Here is an 18,559-nt window from a genome sequence, read left to right as displayed (position 1 = left end):
TTAACTAGCCAGTCATTTTTACAGTTATTAATTTTTTAAAATACTATAAAAAATAAATTGTTTACAAATGCCAAAACCGTTAAGTTACATTTTCCTTCACACATTAATAAAGCTAGCTCTTATAAAACTTTATCAGTGTTGTCAACTTCATTAAGTACACTCTAAATTATTTTGTTAACATTGCATTATAAATTGATATACCGCATAGACTCAAGTGTTTATCTCACCAACTTAAATTTAGCAGAGACCTTAGCCTCAGAGCAATGAAAGCTAACATTACAAGGACAATGAAAGTCATCCATCACACAATAATAGTCCAATAAAAACATTTTTATTAGATTAACCGGAGTCATGTTGTGACATGTTGAAACAGAAACATTGATATCTTGTCAGGAGACAAATGGAAAAGAAAAAAAGATGAGCGTTTAGTTCAGGTCAGGCCCTCAGTCTTGTGACTCAACTTGCAGGAGACAAGGTGGAATGTGTGCAATCTATTAATATACTATTAGAGTACTGTGTGTGTACAAATAAGAGCGAGGTGACGCCGAGCTGTCTCGTGACTTGAGTAAAATCCTCCAGACATCTGATGAAGAGTCACACCACTTCTTTTCTCATATTTTTTTTCTGCCAAGCAACACAACAACTCCAACTTCACTTTGGACTTTTTGCGTTGTCCAGACTGTTCAAAAGCTACACAAGCTCAAGTTCAGTCCACACTCCATCCTCGTCATCATCACGGATATGAGTTACTCCACGGGCCGGATGCCCTTGGCCTCTTCCGACTTCCTCAGGCTCTCGTCCCACTGGGTGAACTGCTTGGACAGCAGGAACATCTGACAATACAAAGACAAGGTTCAAAGAAATGTAAGTTTTAATGTGCACTGAAGCTCGGCTATATCGTGGTTCATCATTCACGCCACCGCTATATCGCAAATGTTTCGTCGATGTTTGTTTTAAAGGGTTTTTGCAGGCTACGCAGGCAAGTCAGAATTTAGAGTTGCGCGCCTTCATTGTAGTACCACTTTGCGCCACAACATGCCGGACAGCACTGAGCTCAACTGGAATAGATGCAGCGTAATTAAGAGCAAGAAGTAGAGAAGATTCACAACTGAACTCAAGTAATAGTTGTTCCTACAGAGCAGAGAGAACATGTTTGTATTGTTCAATGCGCTGTTTGTATGTGTTGCTGCACCACGTGTGTTATAGTAGTATAATTACCGTAACATCTCCGCTAATTTCCAGTAGCCCGTCTATGATGTTGAGCATTAGGTTAACATTAGCCTAGCAGACTTTTGTTAGACAAAATTATCTGATTCAGCTGAACATTTTTTGTTTTTGTTTAAATGTACAATGTTTAACTTTCTGTCATGAACGGAACAGGAAAGGCGAGGTCGATAATCGACAACAACTGGAACACACACCCATGACACTTTCTTTTGTGTTAGTTTTACAATAAAGTCTTGGCAGCTAGGCTGGATGATGTTCCGGAGCAAAAGATTTGATGTGGCAACCAGGGCACAATCTCCTCTCGGGAGTTGTGTCCATGCGCCACAAAAATGCTTTCATTTTCTTCGGCGCCCACATGTTTTTCATATTCTGGGCTCTGCTTCCGGTAGTAGAAGTAAGCAGTCAGTCTATCCAACAAACGCCAGACACAGCACTGGCCCAGCAGTGTGTGGGGCGGGATGAGACGCTGCATGAGACAGAGGCAAACCAATTTCACTATGGCAAAAAAATATGCCCATAAATATTGATCCTTGGGGTATTTTGTTGAAAGCATGCCACAGACATGGAAGATACCTGCGAACTCTTAAATGGTGGAAAAAAATGCATAATGTCTTCTCTAAAACTCCACTTTCATGACATACATAAATACACACAAGATGCACAATAAATCGCCAATACTGTTTGATATTCTTCGCTGAATTGTTGTCTCAGTTATTATATCACAAGATTATAATATTATTTCGAGTTGTCTTTGCACAACAGTGTGTACCATTTTGTTGTATTCCTCAAAAAGCTTCTTGACTTCCAGCGACTGAGCTTCCGTCTGGTCCTGAAAGAGAATCGAAAGCGAGGTCCCGGAAGGTAAAAACAAAACATACAAATCAAGAGTTATCATGAGTAGGGCCCCGACCGATTAATCAGCCGATATCAGACCTTTTCATTTCGGCAAAAATGATCTGCAATTTTACAGATATGTGCCAATTTCTTTTCCCCTTCATAAATCCTTAACAATACTAAACAAAGATAATGACATTATAATGAACTACTACACAGGAAACTACATTAAAATCACAATTCCTTCAACATATATAATCTGTAACAGTTAGCTGTATTTGCGCAATGGGTCTGTTACCCAGGGATTCTCGAGTCTTGGTTTAACACTTTCACTGAACTACTGGTAACACAAACAGGCATGTACAACAAGGATTGACATCCTTATAATTTCAATAATTACATTTGTGTTTAATTTCTCATTTTTTAAATTCACTTTTTCTCTTTTATACAAAATATGTATTTTATGAACAAATGGAAAAAACAATCTAGTAGGGACCCAAAAAATACGTTATTTGAGTCATTATATATCATTTTTTAAAAATTAATCGGCTGGTTAATCGGTTATTGGAATATCGGTCGGGTTCTCATCATGCACATCTTTTACCTGTTGTTTGATGTGAATCTGAGAGAGGCGCTGCAGCTTCGTGGCATGCTCGGGAACATCTGGAAGCCAACACCAACCCATAAAAATGTATTATTCACTTTCTGACAAACGTTTTATTACCTCGGATGTAGGTGCTCTCCAGCAGTGGCTGCAGGTTGCTGGCCTGCTCCAGCAAAGCAGCCTGGGAAAGCAAGAAGTCCTCCTCTGTGTACACAAATTCAACAACATACAGACTGTCAGTTAAAACATCCCGCACAGCCATGTCAACCTAATTCAGCATCTGTACTAGTCCATTTCTGACCGGCGAGGATGAACTCCAGCTTCATGGTGTCGGGTACAGCGATGTGGTCAGTAAATTGGGGGTCTAGGTACTTCATCAGGTCCTCAACTACACCAATACAAAAACAAGTCATGAGAATAAAATAAGTGCAAGAAATGCAGGTTTTACAGCAGCAAGGTGGACAAAAGCAGCAAACAAGAATAATAACGTTAAAGAAATCTATGCACATATTTACAACATGACAACAATTAGCCGCTCAGAGCCAGTGGTGGGTCATCTGCTGATTCTAAACACTATCTGAACAGAAGCACTGAATGGCATTTAAAATGTAAATTCTAATATTTGTTCCTTTAAATTGTATTACTTTATTGCCCAAAATCTATTCTTATTTTGTAGCATTTCTCTTGGCTGCACTGCTTCCAGTACATGCATCGTAGATTTTTTGTCCAATCATATAAAAGCGCTGAAGTGTTGCCAATTCAATCTGGTCTGCCCAAGAACTTCACAATCAGTTGTGCTAGCCCATCTAACTTCAACTAAATTAGCAAAGGGATTGTTTCTTTCACCAATCAGATTTCAACTTTCCCCTCACAGGGCCAGAGCGCTGGCCCTTAATGATGTCAGCAGTTTTCAGTACTGATTGGTTGGTCAGAGCAGTATTTGTCACAGCCAACTTGGACTAGTAACACACATCTGTAGTGATCTGCACTACACTGCACACTTATGACCTTAAAACCTGAGTCAGCTGGCAGCACGCCCACACCCCTAGTGAGTATAAGCGGTTCATAAAATGGATGGATGGATGGATGGAAATGAAACACAGACAGTCCATTAATGGAGGCTGTGTCACTCACTCTTCTTGTGCAGGATCTTGACTCGCTCCCTCTTGTTGGCCGTGTTGGTCAGGCCAGCCTGGATTCTGGCTAAAGACTCTGCACACTACAAAACAGTGCACATTATTGTTGGTAATAGGATCATAAAGATGTCAGCTGATTGTACAACAAAGTCCTCCTTTTTTAACTGCTACTCTGAATATTCATGATTAAGTTGAAAGCAAGCTCAAAGCACACAAAAAGCATTCATGTAGTTGGAAGTTAAATCATGACACCAACATTGCCTTCAGCTACAAATATGCCCGATTTATTTTTTTTGCCAAAAACTTTCAAGTCCTCATATCCAGTTAATACTTTTACAATTAAACACACATCGAGGCATAAAACCTCATATAAAATCCCTAAATCCATTCGAAGTGGCCAGCTAACGTTAACGTAGCTTGAAGCTTGCAATGTTGCTACCACGACATTAAATGAGGGAGAACTAGGTAACACACCAGAAAGGTACACATATACTACAATAATGCATTACTGAGTTACGCTGTTTCTTAGGCAAAGGTTTATGTTATCGTTAGCTTTGCTAGGCTCGCAGCTAGTTAGCAACTTAGCTGGGCCACACCTATACATTAACAAACGCTGAGAACTAACCTTTAACGGTTTATAACTGTTATTCCTGTTGTCTCCATATATGCAAGTCTCCAGTGCCTGAAGGCGCATTTCCACGTTATCCACCGCCGCTTTCTTGTCCATTTTCGTCTCGTTTCTTTATTTGGCAGGCAAAATAGGAGGACCCAAAAAGCTCTCACTCGCTTACGTATTTTACGTACGTGGACACATGATGAGGTATTTTCTTTCCCTATTTTTTATGTTAATACAAAATCTAAAATATTCTACGTGTATTTAATAAATATTATAACCTTGGTCTGTAAAATAGTAAAATCTGAAAAAAAGAATAAATAAAAACATCGCGTCGCTTTCGTCATGTTGACAGCAGTCTACAGAGGTCGCTGTTGTCGAAGAGGTCTTCTTCGGCTCTCAGTCAGTTGGGAATGACAACATCGCCCAAACACTTCGCCCTTCTTCCCTTCACAGACACAAAGTAGGCTTCTCTCCTTTTCTACAAACGCGAAATGCGCGTTTGTCATGACAAACTCTTCAAAGCCAAGCCACTAACTTGTATTCGTTATTTTAAAAATCTTCCGCGTTGCGTTGCCACTAAGTATGCTAGCTGTTGTGCTAACGTCGTTTCTCCACGGGTTTGCTTTATGTGGATCATTTGCGTAATAATTGACGTTATAACTTCACCGAAGACGCCTGTTCATTGTATGTTGTGCATTCCGTTTTCTTGCGTACATTAATGTCGTTGAAATACTTGTTTTATTACATGCGTGTGCTTGCTCATTCAACTTTTTGTTATTCCGTTAAATATACTGTAGGTCGAGGTTAGAATCTCGCCTACCAGTGTGGAATTTGCATGTTTTACCCGTGCGTGTGTGGGGTTGACCATAATCCAAAACATGGAATAATGCATAATTGAAGAAAAAATTGTTCATCCTTACGTACATCATTCCTTTCACCCTCCATTCGATCCTTCCTTCCTTCCTTCCATTCTTACCATCCTTGTTTCCTTCCTTCCATCTGTATTAGCCATCATCTTTCCTTCAATTGATAATTTCTTCTTGCCTTCTCCCACTTCATCTCTCTCTCCTTCCTACCGACCTACCTACCTACCAACCATCCATCCTTCTGTTACTCCCTCCATCCCATCCTTCTTTTTTGTGTTCTTTTCATCATTCCTTCATCCCTCCCTTCTTCCATCCATACATTGACTGTACCGCTTCATCCTCACAAGGGTCACGGGCTTGCTGGAGCCTATCCCAGCTATCTTCGGGCGAAAGGCGGAGTACACGCCGAACTGGTCGCCAACCAATCGCAGGGGACATATAAACAAACAACCATTCGTGCACACATTCTCACCTACGGGCAATTTAGAGTCTTCAATCAACCTACCACGCATGTTTTTGGGATGTGGCAGGAAACCGGAGTGCCCGGAGAAAACCCACACAGGCACGGAGAGACCATGCAGGCTGGGATTTGAACCCCGGTCCTCAGAACTGTGAGGCAGATGTGCTAACCAGTCGTTCACCGTGCCGCCTTCCCTCCCTTCTTTCCTTCCTTTGTTCCTTGAATAAGTAAAGTTTTGAAAAAGTCCCTTTAAAAATTTCTGACCCTAAATTGTCCTTACATCGTGAATGTGAATGCCTGTTTATCAATGCGTCCCTTGACATTCACTGGCCACCAGTCTATGGTGTACTTTGCTTGCCTCGCCAAAAGTCTGGGATAGGCTTCAGCTCGCTTAATGGGACCTTAAATTCCCAATAGGTGTGAATATGAGTTTGAATATATATATATATATATATATTTTTGTCGATTGTGTCCTTACATTGACTAGCGACCACTCCAGGTTGTATGCCACCAAAAGTCAGCCGAGATAGACCCCAGCTCGCCCACGACCTTAATGAGGACAAGCACTGTAGAAGATGGATAGATGAATGGTTAAATTCAGACTGGTGAGATGTCACTGCCCTAATAAAGACAAATGGGCTTTTCTGGATTGTGATAGGACAAGAAGCTGTGTGCTTCTGGACTTTCAGCTCAAACTTGAGAAGCGTCCAGTCTTTATGAGCCACTGGAAGCGGCAGCATCAACAGCAGCAACATGGCAGATGACAAAGACGTGCTAAGAGACGTCTGGTTCGGTCGGATCCCCGCCTGCTTCACCCTCAACCAGGACGAGGTGACGGAGAGGGAGGCCGAGCCTTATTATGTAAGTCATACACTCGTCACTCAACCTCATGTCAAGTCAAGTATATATTCATAGCACCAGTCCGCAACAGGAGTTATCTCAAGGTACTGGATTTATTTATTTTTTTAAACCCGTCCTCTGTTATTTGCTGTAAAACTTCCCAATTCGCTGTCTTTCAGCAAAGAAAAAACATTTTAAAATACTTTGGCGTCATCTTGTGGATCTTGCTTTCATTGTTGTTAGGTGTTAATTCATTGATTGTGTTTTTGTCATCTGGTGTAGGGATGGATACCGAGTCCCGGCATAAAACTGCCCCCGGGGCTACATTTTTAAAGATTCGAGTATGGATAAGCTCCATCCTTAATGGTTCTGTTAATGGTCTTGGAGAAATTACTGAAATTTATTTTCAATGTATTTAGGCTATATGAACGTAATTTTGCAGTTTTTACATCTCAGATCTCTGGACGACTGGCTCCTTCCCACGCTTCTGTTGTGCTGTGCAATTATATTACGATGTGATTTACTTGTACAGTATTACATAAAAACGTCTGTCGTTCCATATAACCCTATTGTGTTAAAATTATTTGTGTTAGCTCTGTTGCTACACTGACTTGGCATCCGAACATTTATTGCATTTCACTCTCCAGGCATGACTAATCAATTTACACGCAATCCAAATGTTACACTAATGTAAAAGTTTGGTTATTCTTGGTTCTTGGTTTCATTGGTCATGGCTGAAGAGGGACGAAGGATGACGCCACAAAGCAAACTAACTATAGTACGCATCTTGTTTTCCCACAGCTGCTGTTGCCCAGGGTGAGCTACCTGACGTTGGTCACCGACAAGGTGAAGAAGCATTTCCTCAAATTGATGAAGGCTGAGGACGCAGGGGAAATGTGGTTTGAATACGAAGGGACGCCACTCAAATGGTGAGGGATCTCCTTGTTGTGGCCATTCTGTTTGTTAGGATGTTGCATAATTGTGGCAAATCCTAACCGCTAAAGCAGGGGTGGCCAAAGTATGGTTCAGGTGCCTTCTCTAATCTAGCCCGAGAATTTACATGATCAAGACTCCTGTAATATTCGTTGTATTAATTCAGCCATATTTGTCCGAAAAAGCGGTTAATTAAAATATATTTAGTCCTTTTTTTTTATTCAAGAAAGATATGAGTAGCACTGCCAAAGCACTTTCTAGAAATTCCTGTTATGCTGCAAAAAGCCAAAGAAAAAGCTGAGGAGCTGAACTTAGGTCTCGATTTATTCGTTCATTGCAACGCCATAGCTCACAGACGCTTCAATTTACGAGGTCTAATGACAATGACATAAATACCAGTAGTTTTCACAAGGTGTCAGTGTGGCCACACACAACTTTGAGTCAATCACAGCCTCAGTAGTGCCAGTAAATACAACTCAAGGAGTAAATGTAGATGTAGCTATTGATTTGTCCAAAATGAAACTATGTGTTTTTCCTGATGTCAGGCACTATCCAATCGGAGTTCTGTTTGACCTCCATGCCTCCAACTCAGTCTTGCCATGGAGCATCACTGTGCACTTTAAGGTAACAGCGCTCATTTACTCTGTATTTTGTCTCTAAAGTCACTAATTGAGGTAACAAGAATATTACTGTAGACAGAGCTCTCATTTTGTAGCTAGTGTTTTTAATAAGATTAAATTTCTAGTTAGACAATTATTACTAACAATAAAAATCACGGTTCGGTAAGTAAACATGAACACATTTAATGACCTTTAAAATGCCAAAAAGGAAAAGAAAAAACTGTAAAGTGTTAGCATTAAATCCTCCATTAAACACATTTGATAGCCAGATAAACAAAAAATAATGTATACAATAGAATGAAAATTACATATTTGATGATGTGTGACAGCTTTAATATTTTCATTTTAGTAAAGTAAGTTTTTATTTATTTATTTATTTTAAGGGAAAAAAGTACGTTTGAACGGTCCTAATCATTATGTTATAAAAACACTTGATAATATATAGAAAACAGCTTAAAGCTTTTCTTTTTATGAAAGTACAATATTAATAGTTTACCTTTTTAAGGAAATTAGGAATGTAACAGTGTCAGTTTGAACAGTGCAAATTATTATGGTACAGCAACACCATTGTCTTTAATATACAGATTATAACGCCTTAAATCTTTTCTTTTTAGGAAAGTGCAACATCAATAGTTTGCCTTTTTTTAGGGAATTAGTAATGTAATAACGGTTTGAACAGTGCAAATTATTGTGCTCCAACATTAATTGTTTTAATAATATACAGTATATAACACCTCAAATCTTATCTGAGCAGCACTGTGGTTGTTCACGTCGTAGTCGACACGTGGCTCAGCACCTCTGTGGCTAACGCAAACATTTTTCTGTTGTCAGAATTTTCCGGGCCAGGACCTGCTCCACTGCTCTTCCAGTTCGGTAGTGGAGGCCCATTTCATGTCCAGCATCAAGGAGGCGGATGCACTCAAACACAAGAGCCAAGTCGTCAACGACATGCAGAAGAAGGACCACAAGCAGCTATGGATGGGCCTGCAGAACGGTAAGGAACACACACACACACAGGTCTTTGAAGCTCACCCAAACACCTTACCCTTCTTATTTCTTCCGACCTGCTCCAACATGTCGACTTCCCGTCGGCTGCTGTGTCAAGTAATGGAGTAAAGGGAAAGGGAGGGGGTGCTGATGGGTCAGAAGCTTATGATCTTGGGGGTTAGGCCTAAATTTTAGTTTTCAATCAAACAGATTGCGACAGTGGGTCCAGGATTTATCAACCAGTGGCCCCTTTCATACAGCGTTTCTGCAAAGCAAAAGTGGATCCAGGATTTGTCAAATCCCCAGTGGGTCCAGGATTCATCAGTCAGTATCCCCTTTCACACTACCTATCAAAGTTGTCTTTTTCCCAGGTTTGCTGGTCAGTCTGAAAGGTATTAGGGGAGTTGAAAGTGGCCCCTCGATTTTGCCGGCTTGTGACATAACATCATAGACATAACAGAGGTATACAGTGTGTGAGGGTTTGGCAGAAAGCTGGAACTGGGGATGTGCCTCTGTGGCGACCTGAATAAATCCCAGCCCCACTGTTATGTCTCTGATGTGCCGATTTTGGAAAAGTGACATGAAAGGGTCTTATGGGATATTGCCGTGCCTCTGTACACATTCGCACAGTGATGAGGCTTCCCTCGTTGATATAATTGGATGATGTCGCATCATGTCAGCAACATCTGGTGTGACATTCAGGATGAAATTGTTGTAGGATAGGGTCAACTGCTTTCAACACAACAGGGCGGGAGAAGTGAGTGTTGGGTGTGAAAGGAGCTAATGACTGAAAGTAGCAGGCAGAAGCCTTTGAACGCTCAGCGGTGAAATGTAAGGCAAAACATATTACAGTAGGAAATTAACTGCTGTCATGTGTAATAACAGGGCGTCTGAAATGTGATTTAGCAAAACGAAGACCTTAATTATCCTTCAAAATTGCACCTCCTAAACATTGAATGCATCACTGAATGCTCTTATAAATGCCACAGGCAATAAACTTTATTGTCTTATATAAAATGTGTTTTAGCATCATGCGGCTCTCAATGAGTGAATTTTTTTTGGGAAGGTCTTAAACGTTATCTTGAAAAAAGGTCTTCAATTTGACCCACACTAAGCCTGAATAAGATTAAAAGAAAAATGTTTTACTTTCAATAAGGGTAGCATCACGGGTTGTAATACTTATTAATTTGCAAAGACTTGAGGCAAGAGGTTCGAAATGGACTGAAATGCGCTCCTTTGCACCACCGAGAGGTTTATATGCGCGTAGAATCGGACATTTTAATGAGGCTCAAACACTTTCAATGAATACTTGAATGCTCTTTGACAGCATATGAGCGAGTAGCTGTTGAAATGTAAATGCTAATAGCTTTGGTAATGTCTTTGGTCCGGTCTGCTTTCAGATGGAGAGGCTTCTTAAAAACATTGCGGATAACTTGTCGGATTCATATTTTCTTTTGTCTGGTTCAGTGACCGGTATATCTGGGTGATGCCATCTCATACGCAGTAGCATGTTTGACGTGTTTCCATGGACATATTGCACAGCTATCGAACAGCGCCGACACACTGTTCTCGTCTGATCCACCACTCGAATGTCATAGCTGTTTTATTCCACAGGAAAACCGAAGTCGTCCCACACAGTTGATTTGAATGAAGCCGGTGGGTCTTCTAGCTGCTTGTCTGTCATCTGAACTTGCCGTGATGCCAACTTTTCTTCTTCTTGTTTTGTTTACAGTGGTCCCTCGCTATATCATGGTTCACCTATTGCGGATTCAGTGCATTGCAGATTGATTTTTTTTCTATATTCCTAATTCTGCATAATTCGTCATATGGTGGAATTTTCTGTCAATCTGTCTTTCATACATATCGGGATTGAAGTGGTTCCGAAAAGACGGATGTGCTTTTGTTTTTGTGTTACAGATAAGTTTGAGCAGTTCTGGGCCATGAACAGGAAACTAATGGAGTATTCCACCGAGGAAGCAGGATTCCGATACATCCCGTTCAGGATATACCAGGTCAGTAGCATGCATGCACACGGGCACGTATTTGACATTTAAAAATATAAAAATCTCACAACACACCACCAAATAAAAATCTCACAAAATGTATATCCAGTCAGTGGTACCTCGATTTATGAGTGAACCGACTTACAAGTTTTTCCAAGATACGAGCCATTTCTCAGCCAATTTCTGTTTGTTTGTTTTGTTTTTTGTTTGTTTTTTTGGTCTTGAGTTGCTTGTAAAAATTGGACTTCAGCTTGCGTTAATGAAACATGCTGAAAACAACTCAACTCAATTTATATCGCGCTGTCACAACAACCGTATTGAAAACAATTCAATGGTTATTTGAAACAAAAGTTATTAAAAAAAGTTATTAGTGTCATATCTCAAATATTTTGGTTCTCATGAACCATTCAACTTAAAGGGGACATATTTTGCCAAACCAACTTTTTCTCGTATTTTGAGTGTAATATTGCCTCTATGGCGACTCAGTAAATATGTGAAATATGAATTAAAATCGTCCACGCATTCCTGAGTTCTAGACGTTTTTCTGTCAAGAGGCCTGAAATCAGGTCATTCGAATTTTTCGAGTTTATCTACATCACTAGAGATGATCTCCGCCTTCCTTTTCCGCTACTGAGCCAGCGCCGTCAACATAACACGTGCTCTCACAAGTGGGTCTTCTACGCGGCGGCAACCAATCAGAGGAAAGGGGGCGGTCAAAGCCAGATATGGGCAAAGCGGATAGAAAACTGGGTCAAACAGAAGTCTGTCAGAGTCTGTCCTTTTCTGGACACTCGTATGACAAAACCAAGGTGTTTTTTTTTTTTTCATGAAATTGACACTTTTATACTAAGTCCATGTTAGAAAGTAACTTTATAGAGGTAGGACTAAATAGCAAAAAATACAGGACCTTTAAAACATCTGTCCATCCATCCATTTACCGTACCGCTTGCTTTATACGCACTTGTAATAAAAACTGTGCTGTCTTGTAACATTCAAATGTATCTACAGTTTTAAACAAATAATTGTGTGACAAATTTACATTCAACTTTTTTTACGTTTAAAAAAATAACTAACAAACTGTGATATCTTGTAGCATTAGTTTGTTCCATTTTCAATTTGCATGTTAAAAATACTGCGTGAAGTTTAAACATTTTTCACGAGTGGCCCATTTTATTATTAAAATATGTGTCAGGCCTATAAAAAAAGACTACTGAATTTGGTGAAAATGGATAATTTCCTGCAGCAGACATTATGATCTGTCACAGAACACTAATGAGGTTAAGTTTGAGTGTTTATTTTAAACATGAAAATACAAAAAACAAACAAAACAACACTTCACACACAAGTTTTCCATGTTTAAAAAGGAGTGTAAAGTAATCCAGAAGTGTTGTTTGGAAATTAAATCTCTGCAAATTGTAATAATTTTATTGCAAGTGAGTGTGATGCAAAGGTTTGGAATCACTGCTCTAGATGGCGCAAGAGGGCTGAGTAAGAACCTCTTTGAGGTGTGTTGCTTCACTGTGGAAATCACCTCCACTGAACGAGATTCCTGCCTTTTCCACGGTTCTTTACACAAAAGCAGCACAGGTTTCAGGTGCATGTTTTCCACATGTAGCTTCACCGGCTTGTGCAAGCCTGACAGCGACAAACACAGCCTATTTGTTTCCGACAGCGTCGTAAAAGCCCCGTCACCGCCTTGAAAAAACACCAGTGGGTTTCTGGGAATGATGTGACGTTGGTATTAAGTAAGGTGCTTCCACTCGGAGCCTCTCCCAAAGCTGTAAATCTCCCAAGTAAGAATTCCTTGCTCAATTCTATTGATTTAAAATAGGATCTGGAAGGCTTCTGTGGAAAGCCATTTGAGCAATTATTCGAGATCTTTGATATCTACCTTAACAATTCAGCGCACTGCAACTTGCAACTCACTCGGAGACAGACTGACTTACTACTAGTAAAAACATGTCCACTATTGCCTTCCACAACTAGTGAGGCAATACTACTAGTGGTCATTTGGTGCTGCTATTTGGGCCTAGTAGGCATTACTAGTGCAGCACAGTAGGGGTTGAACTAATAAGGTGACGACTCTCCTTTACTACTCCAATTCAAAGTTTTAAACTTGAAGTCAACTCATCGCGAGATGTGTTTTTTTGCATCTCACCTTCCAGTCGGCCAATTTACGGAGGAAGTTGGACTCGCCTGTCTGCCCCCGTTGCTGTAACTGTGGAGCAGCAAAATTCCTTGAAAGGGAAATTCTGTTGTTGCCTCACCAGAGTAATACAATTTATTAGCATGTTTCCGTGTATTATTTAATCGCGCTAAAGGAAGCAGCTGCGAGTCTGTCAAAATTCCCAACCAGCCATCTTCAAACTTCACTTCACGTGTCAGGACAAGAATCAAGAATTGAATTTTAAAAATGTTTGGCCCACGGTTTTCTAAGATGTCTTATGGAGTTGAGCTCAATGGTCAAAGAAATACTGTATGTATTTTTGTTCTGTGTCAGAGCAAGAACCCACGTTTTTTTAAATTGATTTTTATCCAAGATGTTTGGGTGGCTCATGTTAAAGTATGCAAAAACTCTGTTGCTTTTAAATGACCCAGAAGGCTTGTGTTAGCTTGTTGCCAAACGTAAAATCCATACTTTTCAGAACAATAACCCTAACAATTTTGAAGAATTTCTTACCTTAAGATGTTTGAGGTAGCTGGTGTCAAATGTAAAGTAAGTATATCAACAGACATGTTTTTTGGTTGTTGTTTTTAAAAAACAATTTTTTTTTTTATACCCGTTTTAGGCACAAACCTTACTGATTTAGAATGACTTGCCCCAAGATGTGTGAGGTTGCTGTGGTCCCCCCAAAAAATCCACAAATATTGCATCAGAAATTGATCGAAAATTGCATCTGCATCAGAGCAAACACCATAGTTATTAAATAGGACCCAGGAGGCTTGTGGTTGCTAATTGTCAAATGTCAAGTCAGTATGTTTTTCTCCCCGATGTATAAGCAAAAAGCCTACTTATTTATTTATTGTTGGTGTGAAGCAACAAGACGTGACTGTGGGTGTGTGTATGATGCAGATAGGTGCAGGGGTTGACAGTACATATTCGAAATAAAAATTAAATGAATCGGAACAATATTTGGGATAATGATAATAAAAAAACAGTAATCAATTTGAAATATTAACAAAGCAAACAAAAAAATAGAGCCTGGTGATTTTAAATGACAGTCACATCACTACACTTTATCGATATTCCCCTCTGTTGCCCACCACCCAGTTTTCCATCCATTCCAAGATCTTCATCTGTAAACCAAACACAAGACGTCATCGCCAATGTTGTCATGACAGACGGCCGGACAGAGCGCTCCATCCGGAGGCGTAAGAGGACAAGCTGCCTCAAGTTGCTTCTCTGCTGCGGCTTCCTCCTCCTCTTCCTCCTCCGCACTTTGCTCCTGACTCAGGTCAAATCCCCTGGCTGAAGAAAAATAAAACCGAGATGGCGAACGATCAGCTGACCCGCTACTGGAAAACATTACAGTCTAAACACGGGGCTTAAAACCAAGGGTACAATCTAGTATTTGTCGACTATTATCTGCCTGTGGAAGAGAAAATTTGACCTGGTAAGATTTCTTTAAACAAGGAAACATAGCCAGCCTAAAAAAACACTCATGTTAATAACAATGCAATCAAAAATATTGCTTTAGTGCCCATCTTGTGGCATCTTGCCCGGGAACAATGTTGAACTGAATTGAGGAGATTCATTTAGACAAAAGCAGTACTTTTCTGCCATCTTGTGGCATTTTGGTGCCAGGGAACTATGTTTAAGTGAGGTGAGGAGCTTCATTTAGACAAAAGTAGTGCTTTGCTGCTATCTTGGTGCCAAGAGGCTATGTTGAAGACAGTTGAGGAATTTCATTTAGACAAAAGTAATGCTTTGTTGCCATGTGGCATCTTGGTGGCAGGAAACTATGTTCAAGTAAGTTGTGGAGCTTCTTATACACAACAGTAGTGCTTTGTTGCCATCTGGGTGCCAAGGATCTATGTTGAAGTGAGTTTAGGAGCCTCATTTAATGAAAAGTAGTGCTTATGTTGAAGTGAGTTTAGGAGCCTCATTTAAAGAAAAGTAGTGCTTTGCTACCATTTTGTGGCATCTTGGTGCCATGGAACTATGTTGAAGTGATTGGAAGAGCTTCATTTTGACAAAACTAGCGCTTTATTTCTTATGTTATGCTAAACTTTTCCATAACCAGCAATACAATCTAGTAATATAATCTAATAATATTAAGATTTTCAAGGGGGAAAACCCTCCTGTTAATAAAACATTTCTTGGCAGACGAAGAACAGTCATATTTTGCCTTGATTTGAGATATTTAATGTTGGTTATAGTTTAGCTTTTACAGCACAGCGAGTGTTTCCAGAGAGTGGAGGCAAGGGCTCGTGTTGCGTGGAAGCAACCAGGAAGCCAACAACACCCACATTCGGGAATACAACCATAAATCCTTTTTGATGCCCAGCGGTCACTAAAGAGTCACAACGAATCAGAGGAAGAATGTGGAACAGATTTTGCTTGAAAAACAAACTGATCTTTGAGTCTGAGGACGTTTGCGGTGTCGGGAAAAGCCCCTCACTCTCATACTGTCGGACCACTGGCTTAAAATACTGTCAGTGAGGGATGCAGATATGATGCTTTGTTGTTTGCTGTGATTGATCATCTGGCGTGTCACGACTGCTCTGCTGCCTCTTGTCTTTATTCTCTCATCTCGTGTGCCATAAAGCCTCTTAATGCACTTTAGACAAACATTCTTGTGTGCGGCAGTAAAACTTAGCCCTTGAAAGCCCCTGCGACACGCCCACTCAGACAGTGCACTTGTTGCTGCCGTAAAAAAAACCTGCTGGCCAGGACTTCTCGGCGCTTGACTCCAAACCTTCTGTATGTTTTGGAGACGTGACGCTAAATATTTACACCCAATGGAATACACAGTCAAAGATCGTGAGCAAGATGTTCACCGGAAAATATTCAGTCGATCCATCCAGACCAGGGATGTCAAACTTGTTTTCGTCGTGGGCCGCATCACAGTTATGGTTGCCCCCAGGGGACTGGTCATAATCATGACACTACGTACATTGGTATTGACTTAACAAGTCTAATTTGTTCCCTGACCAAGCTAGTAACTCAGTTTAAAATGAATTTTCCCCATTTAAATGTCATTAATCCATTCCAGACGTCCCCCCCCCCAAATTTTTTGATACGTTTTTCGTCACAAAATATAGCACCATATTTTAAAATATACATAAATGATATCATAATCATAATCATAATTGCTCAGCAGGTCAGGGGCCTTGAGTTTGACATCTGTGATCTACAAATATACAGTTGATCATGACTCTGAATGTCTTGTGTTGTCCTCCATTCTGGCACAAGAGTTGTCTTTATAAACCTAGTGTTTTAAGTACTTAATTCAAAATAAGGCTGGATTTACATTGCATGGTTCAAGTGGCACAATTCCAATTTTTTGCTCTCAAGTAGCACAATTGTGATGTGTCATACTGTATGTGTCGTGTGTCATCATCTGATTGGAGGCCCTCAGCCTCTTCCACATCGTACATGTACCGGGTATTTTGAGACAAATTTAAAAAAAAAATTCTAAAAGAGGAGCACAAAATGGACCTAATCTTGAGTTTCTGTGTGTGTGTGAATTGATTGATTTCAAATGTAAACAGTTAAGATTTTGATATGGTGCTAATGGAAAAAAATTATTATGTTGAGTGAAAGGGAAGTTTAGAGTAGACGATAATGTGATGCTCCTGAGGTTAGGAAAATCTGTAAATAAGCAGTATCATTGTTAAAGACACATTGGTTAAATGTGGGGGGAACAGTCGTGTCTTATAATCTGAATTTTATGGTAATTGGATAGATCAGATCAGAATCATCCATCCATCCATTTTCTGAGCCGCTTCTCCTCACTAGGGTCGCGGGCATGCTGGAGCCTATCCCAGCTGTCATCGGGCAGGAGGCGGGGTACACCCTGAACTGGTTGCCAGCCAATCGCAGGGCACATCGAAACAAACAACCATTCGCACTCACAGTCATGCCTACGGGCAATTTAGAGTCTCCAATTAATGCATGTTTTTGGGATGTGGGAGGAAACCGGAGTGCCCGGAGAAAACCCACGCAGGCACGGGGAGAACATGCAAACTCCACACAGGCGGGGACGGGGATTGAACCCCGCACCTCAGAACTGTGAGGCTGACGCTCTAACCAGTCGGCCACCGTGCCGCCAGATCAGAATCAAATGGGGATAAAAATTTTATACATATCAGCTATCTAGAGACAAATTGTGAAATAATTACAACAACTGGTGAGCAAAGTTGTCAGAATTGCAAACTACATGTGCGTATTTGTTTTAAAAATGCAAACACTTCAACATGGAGCTAATCGAAAAATTCATGAACAAACATGATTTTGTTGAGTTAAAGAAAATCTAAGAATAGGCAATGTGACGACTATCTGGAGATGAACCCCTAAATATTTACAATTCCCATTGCGAAAAAAGCATTGCCAGTCCTGGCTGGCTGACGTTCAGTCGATCCATTCAGATGTTTCCGTGCAAACGCCAGCGGATCCCGCACGGCGGCATTTAGCTCGGGGGACGTGTCGTGACACGACGTGAGCGTGGGGAAAGTGAACATGGATGCAAGAAGACAGCAGAAACTCAAGACCAAAGCTGTCTGGCCCTCAGAAGTCACCATGGATAACTTTTAGAGGAGACAAGCCACACACGCACGCATACACACATGCACACGCACACACAGGCAAACACATGCTTGGCGTCCTTCAAAGGCAGATTGTGGTCTTTAGTGTAAATAACGTGCTGTGTTTGATGCAGACAGAATTAATGACAACGCCGAGTGTAAATAACAGAGGGCTCATTTCCGTCTGGCCTGCAGCCGTCGTGGCGACAAAGACGCCTCGCGGCCGTCACGTACACTTTTCATTACGTCGAGTGAATGTCTGCCTCGCGGACGGTCGCAGTCTTGTTTCTGCCCTGTTACTTGAGGTGCCAATGGATGCCCGCTGTTTTAACATTCATTTCACTTTACATCTTGTATAGAACATTTACACTTTGATAGGTCAGACTTTATGACCAGAAGGCCTTCATTTGAGCCCTCTTAACTTGCTGACAAGGTTGATCCATCCCTCCATTTTATGTCCTCTTTATGGGATTGGGTGAGCTGGTGCAAATCCCAGTGAGCTTTTGGCGAGAGAAGTGCAGTACATGCTGGACTGGTTGCATGTCAATCGCAGGGCACCAGATTCTAACCCAGAACCTCTTAACTGTGAAACAGACGTGCTAACCACTATATCCACTATGCAGCATGACATTGAATTTGTGTTGTGTTAGTAAACCATACTTCAAAAAATGAAAAGCATATGTTTT

The 18,559-nt window shown here is 40.7% G+C and overlaps 2 protein-coding genes across 4 annotated transcripts in view; one reads left to right on the top strand and one right to left on the bottom strand.

Annotated features, from left to right (window-relative positions):
* Nucleotides 1-315: 315 nt before the first annotated feature.
* dctn3 (dynactin 3 (p22)) lies at nucleotides 316-4,623 on the bottom strand. Its single transcript, XM_061775951.1, has 7 exons — nucleotides 4,427-4,623; nucleotides 3,800-3,884; nucleotides 2,967-3,053; nucleotides 2,786-2,869; nucleotides 2,666-2,724; nucleotides 1,997-2,056; nucleotides 316-833 (listed from the first exon to the last, which is right to left on the bottom strand). The coding sequence occupies exons 1-7, from the start codon at nucleotides 4,526-4,528 to the stop codon at nucleotides 747-749; spliced, it is 564 nt and encodes a 187-aa protein (XP_061631935.1). The 5' UTR covers nucleotides 4,529-4,623; the 3' UTR covers nucleotides 316-746.
* A 131-nt stretch (nucleotides 4,624-4,754) lies between these two features.
* The window catches only part of atg5 (ATG5 autophagy related 5 homolog (S. cerevisiae)), a 33,005-nt gene continuing 19,200 nt past the window's right edge, over nucleotides 4,755-18,559 (top strand). For 2 of the 3 annotated variants that reach the window (XR_009788891.1, XM_061775950.1), the window contains exons 1-6: nucleotides 4,755-4,877; nucleotides 6,402-6,604; nucleotides 7,385-7,512; nucleotides 8,062-8,140; nucleotides 8,968-9,130; nucleotides 11,041-11,135. Coding sequence is in view for 1 of the 3 variants with exons in the window: in XM_061775950.1 (XP_061631934.1) it covers nucleotides 6,497-6,604; nucleotides 7,385-7,512; nucleotides 8,062-8,140; nucleotides 8,968-9,130; nucleotides 11,041-11,135 (573 nt within the window). In the remaining 2 variants the exon portion in view is untranslated. Of the gene's footprint in view, nucleotides 4,878-6,401; nucleotides 6,605-7,384; nucleotides 7,513-8,061; nucleotides 8,141-8,967; nucleotides 9,131-11,040; nucleotides 11,136-14,397; nucleotides 14,741-18,559 lie in introns of all 3 variants that reach the window. The other variant, XR_009788892.1, reaches the window with a different exon arrangement.

This window comes from Phyllopteryx taeniolatus, chromosome 6 (genome assembly GCF_024500385.1).
Source record: "Phyllopteryx taeniolatus isolate TA_2022b chromosome 6, UOR_Ptae_1.2, whole genome shotgun sequence".
Taxonomy (NCBI): Eukaryota; Metazoa; Chordata; class Actinopteri; order Syngnathiformes; family Syngnathidae; genus Phyllopteryx; species Phyllopteryx taeniolatus.
This window is presented reverse-complemented; position numbering and strand designations above follow the sequence as displayed.